The sequence below is a fragment of the Galeopterus variegatus genome, unplaced genomic scaffold (genome assembly GCF_000696425.1).
Source record: "Galeopterus variegatus unplaced genomic scaffold, G_variegatus-3.0.2 Scaffold1222, whole genome shotgun sequence".
In the NCBI taxonomy this organism is placed as follows: domain Eukaryota; kingdom Metazoa; phylum Chordata; class Mammalia; order Dermoptera; family Cynocephalidae; genus Galeopterus; species Galeopterus variegatus.
Genome location: NW_007727333.1, coordinates 264,591 through 276,984, shown reverse-complemented (window position 1 = coordinate 276,984; position 12,394 = coordinate 264,591). Strand labels below are relative to the sequence as shown.

Genomic DNA, 12,394 nt, shown 5'->3' with positions numbered 1-12,394 from the left:
GGGATCCGAACCCTCGGGCGGGAGTGCCGCCGCACTTCCCAAGCAGCGCACTATCCAGTGCACCACCGGGCCGGCCCATGAAGACACCATTTAGACTGACCTAAGTGGGGAGGGGAATTTCTAGTCTAGGAGTATTGCAGACTGCAGGTGCAGCTGGATCCAGGCACTTGGTATAATCAGGAACTTGTATTGTTCATCAATGTCCATATAGATTTAGGGGGACTAGATACACGGCAGGCAGAAGCAGTAGTTATCTGCTACAATGATTCAGACAATGGCAAAGAGGAAGAAGTAGGAAGTGCACGAAGAGGGCCAACCACAGCCTGGGGTTACTTTGGAGAATCTCACTCAAGAGGTTCATGGTGCTGAGCAACCCAGCACCTGGATTATCAGCATATTCAATGGCCACAATGATTATTTCATGGATGGACAAATGACCCAGACTGAGTTGATGAAAGACAGCCCCAGGACTTCCCGGAACTACTTGCAAAAGAGGCACTCCAGCTGCTAAGCTTGTGGAATACCGGCCTAGAACTATAGGTGATCATCTTTGTCTCTCAGATAACGAGTCTACCTAAGAATGAAGCCAACACAGAGATAAGCAGACCCAAGGGATACAGAGAGCCTGCCCCTCATGGCTTTGTTTCAATACTGTATCCAGCGGTGCCTGAAGCCGACCCTACCTCTGGAATTGTCAGCTGCAAGAGCCAATAAATTCACTTTTCCTGCTTAAGCCAATGAGAAAACAAAACTTTGTAACTGACAATCTGAAAAGGAAAAATATGCAATTATAAAAATTCTACTTTTAGGAATAAAATCATCTTTTTAATTAAAATGAAGTTATTTGGACCCTAATGTATTTGTGTATTCGAGTGCCATAGTGTAAAAACTCATTTTATTCTGTGCTGAAAAAAAAAATTATATATTGCCAAACATTTTAACTAAAAAGTTTTTTTTTTTCCTTTTTTTTTTTTGTCTTTTTTCGTGTCTGGCAACGGATCGCAACCCTCAGTGTCGCGCCCGTACCGGACCGGCAATGGGATCGCAACCCTCGGTGTTGCGCCCGCACTTCGCTCAGCCAGTGAGCGGGAACCGGTCTGTATGTGGGATCCGAACCCTCGGCGGGAGCACTGCCACGCTCTCAAGCGGCACACTGTAGCAGTGCGCCACCGGGCCGGCCCTAACTAAAAAGTTTTGATAATATGATTGATCATATAAAAGTGGAAGTCTAAAGAAATATACTTTGTTCTTCGTGGAAATAGACAGATTTCTCAGTTATCCTGCTATTCAATATAAAGAATAAAGATTCTCTTAGTGGGCTACTTTAATATGATGACTGTTTTTAAAATCACCTTTATTGAGGTATAATTTATGTATAATAAAATGCACTTATCTTGAGTGTACACAGTTCAATGAGTTTTGACAAATTTAGGCACCCGTGTAGCCACCACCACAGTCATGATATTGCATATTCCCATCACCCTGAAAAGTTTCCTCAGGCCTTTTTTGCAGACCTTTTTACAGTCCTCCTTTCTTGGCCCTGCTGCAACCACTGATCTGCTCCCTATCACCATAGACTGGTTTTATCTGTTCTAGAATTTCTGTGAATGAAATCATACAGTATGTACTCTTTTGCATCTAGCTGTTCATTTTGTTTTCTATACAGTGTATTTATGTTTACATGTGTGTCATAGTTTATACATGATGCTATAGATAAATGTGGAAAATCACAAAACAAGAATAGGTAGGACATAACAATGGTTTATAAATTTCACCTACAATTAGCCATTTTAGATGTAATTGAATTCAAAATGAACTGACTTTTTAATATGTCTTTTCCCACTTCTGAAAATCTTACTTCAAAAAGCATAAAGACTCTCAGAATAGCTTTTCATTTTTGAGATGTCTCTTACAATTTATTCTGTCCCTTTGGGGAAGTTTAGTTCTAAAGCTAATCCCAGGAGGAGCCTTGTTTATAATTTGACACCATCTTGGATCATCTTATATCACTTACACACATCCCTTCATGTCCTCTCCTGAAGAAGCCCAGTCCCTTTGTGTCTTATGGAGCTCACTTTGCAAGCTCAGCCCAGGCTGGAATGAAAAGGACCTTTGGAGTATCAATCCTGTGGTCGGAGGAAAAGCGTGTTGAGAAGGCTCTCACACCAGATCTCCTCTCAGCTCAAATGGGAGAGAATCAGGTTCCATAGTGTCCAAGTCTCCTGCCACCTGGTCATAGATTCCTCTGGGATCCTCATACTCGTCCTCAGGCCAGCGGACGTCACAGGGGTCCTGACAGGCAAAAGACAGAGTTAGAACCATGGACAGATGCCCTGTTGGTCATCATCACAGCTCTAGGGCATATATGCTTCTGCTCAACTCCCAGAAAAAAATATTTTAGCTTTTAATTATCGAAAAATCCAACATCTACAAAGAGGGGAGTAATTATAATAAACTCCCATCATGAACCCTCATGTACCTATCACCTAACTTTAACAGTACCAACCCTTGATCAATCTTGCTTTTTCTATATCTCTGTCTTCTCATCTGCCCCCACCAATTGAATTATTTTGAAGAAAGTTCAAGATATTCCATAATTCATGTTAGGAAAATAATTTAAATGTCAGAAATATAAAACCTTTAAAAGCCCATGTTATCAGCTATGACAATTGTGGGATTTGAGTCATTATTCTGTTAGTCCTATGAATGTCCAAAACATTTCCCCATTGAAATAGAAGAGAAAAAAGACTATGAAGGGGTCCTTACTGGAATGTACTTTGTCCTAGGGCAGGGAGAAAATGGTTGTTTTAGATCAGCAAACTTTAGAGCAGATTGGCCTGTGAGCTAAATATGGCTTGCCACCTGTTTTGTACTTTTCCAAAAGCTATATTTTTTTTAACTAGGGTAAAAATCAAAAGAAGAATAATATTTGTGACATATGAAAATTATATGAAATTCAAATTTCAGTGTCCAAAAATAAAGTTATATTGGAATATCTTCACTCATTTACTTATATATTGTCTTTGGCTGCTTTTACCCTCTAATGGCAGAGTTGAGTAGTTTTGAGGAAGGCCATATGTCCCACAAAGCCCAAAATGTTTACTGTCTGGCCCTTTACAGTAAGTCTTCAGACTTCATCTGTGCTTTAGAGGGCACATATGGTCCAGCACCGTGGACAGCGTTTTGTGCGCGTTTCTGTGCTGCTGGGGAGATCTGAGACCATGCTCCATATGGGACGTTGTGACAGAGGGAAATCCTTAGCCCACAGGTGCCAGAGCATTAGCCAAGGCCACAAAGAAAGTTGGGTTCTGTCCCACCTCCTTTACTGTGGGACAGTGGGTGTGGGGGTGTTGGTTTGTGGTCAAAGTGCCTGTCTGTTGTTTTTGCCTGCCCAGCCACCAACTTCACTTCCCTCCGGGCTCTCTGTTCCTCTGTCACTCTCAGTCCAGAGAATTGATCAAGGCTGACCTGATCCACGGATGGGCACTGATTCAGGCCTGTCCAGTTAGCATCTTCTATCCCCAGCCTTAGTGGTTGGTTCAGTGATGAGTATGTGACCCAGGCTAGATCAACAAGTGTCAGTGTTGGGCATTTGGAGCTATTGGGAAAGAAGCATTATCTTTCTTTGAAGATTTATAATCTAATAGGATACAAATCTGGATTTTCTGGAGACATGTTTAGGGAGGAAATCCTGGGTCCCGCTGGGCCTGAAGACAATTCTATCTGTTGACTTTTCAATTGAGTGGGTCAAAAATTCTTTCTCTGCTCAACCAGTGCAGTGGAGACGGCTCGTTATCCAAGGAAATACATACCTCTTCTTTCACAGTAACAAAACTGTAGTGACTCACATAGCTGCCCCGCTAGCCTACATTTCTCAGTCCCCTTTGCAGTCAGGTGTTGTCATGTGACCATGTTCTCACCAGTGGGATGAGGCAGAGTGATGTGTACCGTTTGGGGCCCTCAACCATAAAGCAGGGTTGTGCCTCCACTGCACTCTCTTTTTCCCTTTCCCACCGGCTGAAACCCCCAGTGAACTGGCCCATCCCTGCAGACTTGGACAATGTGCTAGGAGATGGCAGAGAAACACAGTGGAAAGAACTTGGGTTCCAGAATAACCACATACAGCAGGCCACTCACCTCTGACTGTTATGTGAGAGAGAAATAGACTGTCTTTTACAGGCCACTGGATTATGGCCAGGCCTCTTTGTCATAGCAGCTCGCTTACACTATCTAACACAAGCAGTAGGAGGTGGGTTTCCAGTACTAGCCAGGAAGGACTTCTGCTGATACAAAGCTCTCACCATTGGCACTTCATCGTAGAGGGGTCCCCAGGCCCCAGACGGGGCATACATTCTTTCCACTTCATCATACAGATGCCCAGGAAAGGCCATAGCCTCATCTTCAAGACCTACAAAAGCTGGAGCTGGATTGGAAAGAAGGGATAATGAGGGTGTCCAGTCCAGATGCCAGGGGTATCTTTAGTGGGAGAGACCTCTGAGATGTGGTCACAGCTCACCTCGGGGATAAGACACCTCCTCCAGTGTGGGGAGCACCTGGGGGCTGAAGTCTCTCATGGAGTGGTAATATGGCTCCACTTCTGTTGTGCTAACCTGTCTCACACACAAAAAACAGATAAAATCCTTTCCATCCTCTGACTCCATAGATCCTGGAAAGGACAATGATTAACCTAAAGCTAATGACAGAATTTTAGTCGCTGTCAGTTCCCTGTGAGCAGGGCTGTCCAGACCAGCCACACTCACCACGGAGCTTCGAGTGTCCCGGTCTCCAGTCCACCGGCTCTCTTCGTATTCATTCCTGACTCGGTCCTCCTCCGACCTTCCAGGATGGAGGTATGGGAGCAGTTGGGTGTTGGTCCTCTGCCATCTGTCATCCCCAAGCCTCCTCCCTTGGAGCTTCTTTACAGAAAAATATCCCCACTTACCCTGCCTCTGTCTTCTCTGAGATGCCTGGGGGAAATAGGGAGATAGGGGTAAGAGATCCCCATTTGAGCTCACCTGGTCCTGAGGAGACCTTCAATATGCAGCAACCCCAGAGCTCTCCGTCACCCTTGGTTCTCTATCCTGGTAGGGGAAGAGTCTCTCCTCACCTTCAGCAAGACGCTTCAGTCTCCGCCGCCAGAGGAATCCCCCAACACAGGAGGCATTGGAAAGCAGCAGAAGACCCCCAACAGCAAATAGCACAGGAAGCAGGGGCAACCCCGAGGGTCCTAGGAAAGGAAGATACCCCCAGTGAGCCAAAAACAATTGGCTCTAAGACCAGAGTAGGACTCTCTGAGGAAGCCTATCCCTGACCAAGCAAAGCCCCTCATCCAAGATCAGAAAAGCAATGGGCAGGGGTCTCCTTCCCCTCCCCTTCCTGCCACCCCAGGGCGGGTGGCCGTTTTCTCAAGTCAATCCACTAGCAGCAGGTCCTACCTTTGCCTGAGCTCTGTCTGTGTACTCAGGAGGGAGCTCCTTAACCAGGCATTTAAGAGTTTCTGTGATCTAGCCTCATCTCATATCTCCAGCCTTGCCCACAAACTATAGGCCCTGGTATTGGACCTTGCAGCCACACAAACTAACCACTGGCTGTTTCCAGAATCACTGAAGCAAATTCACACATTTGAGCCTTAGAATAGTCAAATGTCTCTCCTCAAACATCCTTTCTTCTCAAGAAAACTTCTATTCACCCTTAAAATTATGTCCCAAATGACTTCCTTCCACCAACTTCCTTTTCAACCAGTATCAGGCTGACTCCTCTGCTATATCCGAGGACTGACTCCTTCTAATTAAGATGTCTGTGTGGCATCCACTTCCCCATCTTCTGCTAACAGCAAGTATCAGGCTGGCTCCTCTGCTATATCCGAGGACAAGACTGACTCCTTCTAATTAAGATGTCTGTGTGGCATCCACTTCCCCATCTTCTGCTAACAGCACTCGTTTCCCTTTGGGGAACAGCCACTCCCCGGCACTCAGTCTGTATGGCTCAGGCAGGACTCCATGGTGGGCACATGGCTAGCCTGGACAGGAAGAGCACCCATCCCCCTTTCCACAGTGACCGGTTCAGAGACAGGTAGTTGACCCAAGGTGGCTTTTTGCCAGAATATTTAGGACAACTCTTCTGGCTGCTAAGAAGTGGAACAAAAGCTGGAGGTGTAAGAAATATTCTTTGCCCATTTGATGGCAGAAGCTGAGAAGGAAGCCACCAAAGATGGAGGTAAATTTGAGTGGCTTTTTGCCAGAATATTTAGGACAACTCTTCTGGCTGCTAAGAAGTGGAACAAAAGCTGGAGGTGTAAGAAAGATTCTTTGCCCATTTGATGGCAGAAGCTGAGAAGGAAGCCACCAAAGATGGAGGTAAATTTGAGAGAGGATGAGAAACAATTGCTGGTGAAATTTTTCAGCACCTGAATCCAGCCAAACTCAGAATTTTCAATTTCATGAGCGAAGCAATTCTTTTTAGTGCCAACAACAGCTGAATTTCTGTTGTTTTCAACCCTCTTCTCAGGCTCTGAGGGGGATTGTTTGTCAAACGGCCTTAATTCCCTTCCTTGTATCCACATTCTTGAGTAGTCCCCTCCACACTGAGTCTGCATGGAGCCGTGTGACTTGCTTTGGCCAATGAGACAAGAGCAAGTGTATCAAAATCAGACACTTGAAAAATGTTAGTAAATTGGAACTTTTGCTGCTCTTGGGATCTCTGTGACCATCTCCATGTAACCAAGCCAAGGAGAGACATGTGGCCCAGTTATCCTAATTGTCCCAACCAAGAGCCAGATGACTGTCAGACATTTGAAGAGGAGGCATCCTAGACCACCTAGTCCCAGTCAAGCTGCCAGCTAACAGTAGAGATGACTCAAGCCAGAACTGCTCAGCCAGACTCATAGCATCATGAGAAATAGCATGAGAAGTAATGTTTATTGCTATGAGCAATAAAACATGAGAAGTAATGTTTATTGCTATAAGCGCCCATGTTTGGGGTGGTTTGTTATGCAGCAAAAGCTAACTGATATAGGCTCCTCACGGGGCAGGGAATTAGCTAAGTCTTTCAGAATTAAACTATACTGGGAAAAGAGAAAATTTATCACTCCAGGCAACAGGAAGAGCTAAGTATATGGGTGGGAGTCTATAGGGACAGAGCTAAGTCTTAAGGGACTGTGAGCACTACGCACAGGGGGTTCCATTCTCAGGGGCAGGGGGGAGGGATTCAGGGGATTGAAGACTTGCCTGCAGGCTGCTCTGTGGGCAGCTGATAGTCAGGTTCTCCAGAAGGCTGATCCAGGCCTGGGGATGGATGTGAAGATTGTGAATTAACACCAAGGATCTGAGATAAGCCTTAAATATTTCTCAGCCTGTTTCTTAAGCTTTTCAGACTACTGGTATATGGCTTCTTAGGAATATTTCAGAGATCTAGATAGTGTTCAATAAAAATATAGGGAGACTAAAGTCAACAACAAATTACTGTGTAACTTCAGGTAGCTAGCTGAGAGGATGTTGAATGTTCCCAACACAAAGAGGTGACAAATGTTTGAGGTTATGGATATGCTAACTACCCTGATATGATTAGTGCACACTGTATAAAGGTGCACCCAAATATCATTTTAAAAAGGAGAGCTAGAAATTGCTGATAGTAATGGCAATACTATTAATAGTAATTCTCATGCCAATAATAATATTAATTAATTATTGATGAGTGCTTTATGGTGTGCAAGGTCCTTTTAACCTGAATTATCAACTTGTTGGGTTTGCCAAAAAAGATGCTGGGCTCTCCGGATCCCTTAATAGAGGTGTAAGTTCTATAGAAAGGCCGATGAGTATAGTACTTTGGTGTCAGTGCTCAAAAGGAAGACTGGGATTGAGGGGTGGGGAAGAGCAGGGAAGATTGTAGGATGGGAAAGTGTCCTGACTTCCACAGAGAAAAAGGCTGCTCTGTCAGGAAGGTGAAGACAGAAAAGGGGACCTCTAAGGGAGTTTCACGGAGCAAAGAAAACAGGGTGAGCAGGGGACATTTCTTTAAGATTTAGGTAGCACTTATTTTGTACTGGGCCTTGTTCTAAGCACTTAAGATATATTAACTCATGTAATTCTCACAACTGTCTGAGATGGGCTTTACTTTCAGAAACTGAGACACAGAAATCTGTGATATGCCTTATTTTTAGAAACTGAGGCACTTGCCTAAGATCACACAACTAGTAAGTGGCAGGTAGAGGTCTTGAACCCAGGCTTCTCTGTACCAGCTCTGTGGGATTAACCACTACACTACTGTGCCCATCAGAATCACAACATACTCATTAATCATAAGCAAGGAATTTGTCCATTTCATCAAAATTGCTTAATTTATTAGCATAAAGTTATTCGTAATATTCCTTAAGCATTCTCTTAACGTCTGTGAGATCAGTGGTAATGTCGCCTCTTTCATTCCTAATATTGATAACTCGTCTTTTTATGTCCTGATCAGCTTTATAAATTTTATCAGTCTTTTCAAAGAACCAGCTTTCAGTTTTACTTTCTCTATTGTTTTTCTGTTTTGTAGTTCATTAATTTCTGCTCTTACCTTTATTATTTTCTTCCTTCTGTTTACTTTGGGTTCAATTTGTACTTTTTCTAGTTTCTTAAGGTGGAAACTTAGTAAGTCTATTTGAAGCCTTTCTCTTTTTTAGAAAAAATTTAATATAAGCACTTAATAATATAAATTTCCCACTAAACATTACTTTGGCTGCACCTCAAAATTTTATATGTTTTCATTTTCATTCAATTTAAACTATTTTCTAATTTTGCTCGGTCATTAATCACATTCAGACAGCTAGGTTAGTGGAAAAAGCTGGTCTCTGAGTTTTCTTCCTGAGTTTCAATTTCACCTCTACTTTTTCCTAGCTGTGTGACCTTGGAAAATTTGCTTAACTTCTCTGGGCATCAGTTTCTTCATCTGTAAAAGGGGAGTACTAATATTATCCACTTTACTACCACCCTATAAGTCCCCTGAGGAGCTCTCCGACCTGCTCAAGACTGTCCCTTCCTACCTGGTGTAGTGATGGTGAGCTGGGTCCCCTTGTCAGCTAGTCCACTGTCCCCCAGGGCATTGCTGGCCAGCAACCAGATCCTGTATCGTGTAGAAGGCTGTAGCCCAGTAAGTGTGAAGGTGGTGGCCTGGGGTGGTAAGATATCCATGTACAGGAACCCTGGAGTCTCCAGGGCCTCATACCTGCATGACAGGTAGGACAGTCAGTTCAGGAAAGGGACCCAGCCCCTGACTGCTATCTCTTCCTGCCTTGACGGGACCCACCTGATGTGATGACGGGACCCACCTGATGTGAAATTTCTGTGGCAAGCCCCCATCAAAGCCAGGCTTCCACTCCAGCCCCACTGAGTGTGGGGTCATGCTCACGACCTTTAATCCCAATGGGGGGTCAGGGCGGCCTTTGGGAAGAAGGATAGGGGAAGTAGTCAGAGGATACAAAAGGGTTCTAGAAGATTCCTTCCAGGTTTTTCCTAAGAATTATTTTAAATATACAGTTGATTTTCATTATTCACGGTAGTTATGTTCTACGAGGGTGCTGTGAACACTGAATTACCGAATACCAAACCATTGCTTGTAGGAGAAAGACAGGGTTATGTTCCTTTGAACCTCTAGTCACAGCATTTTCATCAACCAACTAATACATGATCTTGTTTTACGTGTGTTTCTGTTCAAAGATGCCTTATATGATACATATTGTTGATTCGTTAACCTTGAACTCGTGGCCAGTAGCGATTATAACTCATGCTTAGAACACAGCTTATTCAATACAAGTATTTTTTTCCATAAGGCACATCACAGCCTTCCTGCACTTAGAAACACTAGACAGCATTTCAACACTATGCTTGGGGCCATTTTAAACAGCAAAATCACTAATGAAAAACACAAAAGTGTAAAAATCATGGCACTAAATAAACCACAGAAAAGAACACATAGTCACAGAATGAGAGCTGAAACAAGGAGGCTGAGTGTCCCCTTGGTCAGTCCCAGCTAGAAACATACACCTCAGGTGACTCAAATTTTTTGCTGCTCTATGCATGTCCTCGAATGACCACAAAAGCACCATAATTAATCATTTGGGGATTACAAATAAATATTAGCAAGTAGGTAAATTTACAAATAATTAGAATCAACTATATACAAGGGTACTTCACAAAGTTTGTCGGAAAATAGAATTAAAAGAATATGAATCTTTCCATGAACTTTTTGAAGACCCCTGGTATATATGTTCCTTGTAGTACATTCTTTGTGCTAATCTCACATCCATTCTCCTCATTTCTTCTGGTTATAACACCCTGAATTTCCTTTGGAGAACCACCCTCCCACATTCTGAGGCCCACATGCTTCTGATGGAAGTGACGCTACTCCTAATAGAATGGACATATGACCAGGTCTGGCCAATTAGAGTGTTGCATTCCCCTGGCCATATGATTGGTTCAGGGATGAGCTGGAAGACAGGTAGAGCCAATGAAATTAAATTCTAGTATTTTCATACCACTGTTAGGAAGAGAAAGAATTATATTTCCTCCGGGAATTTTAACAGATCACTGTGAAGAGCCTTAGAATGAAGCCAACACAGAGAAAAGCAGACCAGCTGGAAGACAGGTAGAGCCAATGAAATTAAATTCTAGTATTTTCATACCACTGTTAGGAAGAGAAAGAATTATATTTCCTCTGGGAATTTTAACAGATCACTGTGAAGAGCCTTAGAATGAAGCCAACACAGAGAAAAGCAGACCTAAGAGATGGAGAGTCCTTGATGACAGCTGAACCTACATCCAGCAACTCCTGAAAATCTAGTTTTCAGTTACTTGAGCCAGTAAGTAACCCCAACCCCTTGCTTTTTTTTTTTTTTTTTCCTCCCTGCATTTGTTGTGAATATCCCTGAAGACCCAGTCTCCATTAGGATTTTCAGGGGCGGGCAAAAACTCCATCCTCACACACTCACACATAAACACTTCTCAGGTTTCAGGAATACAGCCAGCCTGGGACCCACTGGGGACTTGGGAATTGACCCAGGGAGCACCCTCCCCTCAACACCCTCACAGCCCCCTCCCACCATACTGATGCTGACGAGTTGAATGTTGGTGTGGTCCGAGCCTAGGGGGTTGGTGGCTGTGCAAGTGAAGAGGGCATAATCCTGGGCTGCAGACACATTGGCAATGGTCAGGAGACTGCTGTGGACTCCACCCTGGTGATATGTGTGCTCCATGTACCTGGAGAGAAGGTGGGGTGGGGGCTCAGGAGGGGAACTGGGGCTGGGGGTCCAGAGTAGGGGATGGAGTGCTGCCTGGCTGGGCCTGGGCTCACCTGGCATCCTGGAGATCCAGAGGGACCCCGTTTTTGGTCCAAGTGAAGATGATGTTAGGGACACCTCGGGCACGGCAGTGGAGGGTGGCAGAACTGGTGCTGTCTCCAGCTGCAGCCACTTTAGTTAGGGGAGTGGGGTGCTCCACCTGGGGGGCAACTAGGAGAGGAAGGGGAGTCAACATGAGGTATATGGGAAGACATGAGAGCTGTGGGTTTAGTGGCAGGCCTTGAAATCAGGGGTTTGGATGTTACCCACATCTGACAACGAGCCGGACCAGCCCTCGGGCTGCAGGTGCCACTCCATTGTCCACGATGCACTGGTAAGCACCAGCCTGGGTCAGTTTGGCATGGCGAATCTGCAGACGCCCAGTGGACCCTTTTGACAGCTGCTCCATGTCATCCAGGCTCCAGTCCTCCTCCTCTTCCCCCTGGTGGTCCAAGACTCAGGAGTTGGCCCCCCAATCTGGTCCCAGATACATTATCCCCCAAACTGTGCCCATTCTGTAGCTTCATTCTCCCAGCCACAGTTACCTTCCACAAAGCTATCGAAGAAAAAAACCTTCTATTATCCATCCATCCATTTAACCAATTCATCCACTCATCTACCAATCCAGCCAATCACTCACCCATCATTTTTTTCAATCACTCATGCTTGGAACCTTCTATCCACCCATCCATCCATTCATTCATTTAACCGTCCACCTATCCATCCATTCATCCACTTATCCTCCCATCCATTCACCCATTTACCCACTCATTTATCCAACCATTTCTCTTCCTTCTGTGCACCCGTCTGTCTACCTTTCCATCTCTCCACCATTCACTCTATCTATTCACGCACACGTGCACACATCCATAAATACCTGCATCTCTCATCCATTTATGTAGGTACCTATCTATCCATTAACCTATCCACCCATTCATTCATCCATCTACCTTCCAGACATCTTTCCACTGGTAGCATATTCATCCACGCATCTACCCTCTAATCTAATCTACCTATCAACTCGTTTCTTTTTTTTTTTTTTTTACAGATGACCGGGAAGGGGGTTTTAACCCTTGACTTGGT

At 44.5% G+C, this 12,394-nt stretch overlaps 1 protein-coding gene across 2 annotated transcripts in view; it reads right to left on the bottom strand.

Moving 5' to 3' along the window:
• Window positions 1-1,884: 1,884 nt before the first annotated feature.
• NPHS1 (nephrosis 1, congenital, Finnish type (nephrin)) overlaps window positions 1,885-12,394 on the bottom strand; it is a 19,578-nt gene continuing 9,068 nt past the window's right edge. Inside the window, exons 18-29 of one of the 2 annotated variants that reach the window (XR_550686.1) lie at window positions 11,582-11,753; window positions 11,326-11,482; window positions 11,080-11,231; window positions 9,305-9,416; window positions 9,020-9,201; window positions 7,227-7,283; window positions 5,108-5,227; window positions 4,943-4,967; window positions 4,764-4,836; window positions 4,517-4,614; window positions 4,302-4,417; window positions 1,885-2,292 (exon numbers count right to left, since the gene is read on the bottom strand). Coding sequence is in view for 1 of the 2 variants with exons in the window: in XM_008575674.1 (XP_008573896.1) it covers window positions 2,161-2,292; window positions 4,302-4,417; window positions 4,517-4,610; window positions 4,761-4,836; window positions 4,943-4,967; window positions 5,108-5,227; window positions 7,227-7,283; window positions 9,020-9,201; window positions 9,305-9,416; window positions 11,080-11,231; window positions 11,326-11,482; window positions 11,582-11,753 (1,395 nt within the window). In the remaining variant the exon portion in view is untranslated. Of the gene's footprint in view, window positions 2,293-4,301; window positions 4,418-4,516; window positions 4,615-4,760; window positions 4,837-4,942; window positions 4,968-5,107; window positions 5,228-7,226; window positions 7,284-9,019; window positions 9,202-9,304; window positions 9,417-11,079; window positions 11,232-11,325; window positions 11,483-11,581; window positions 11,754-12,394 lie in introns of both variants that reach the window. The other variant, XM_008575674.1, reaches the window with a different exon arrangement.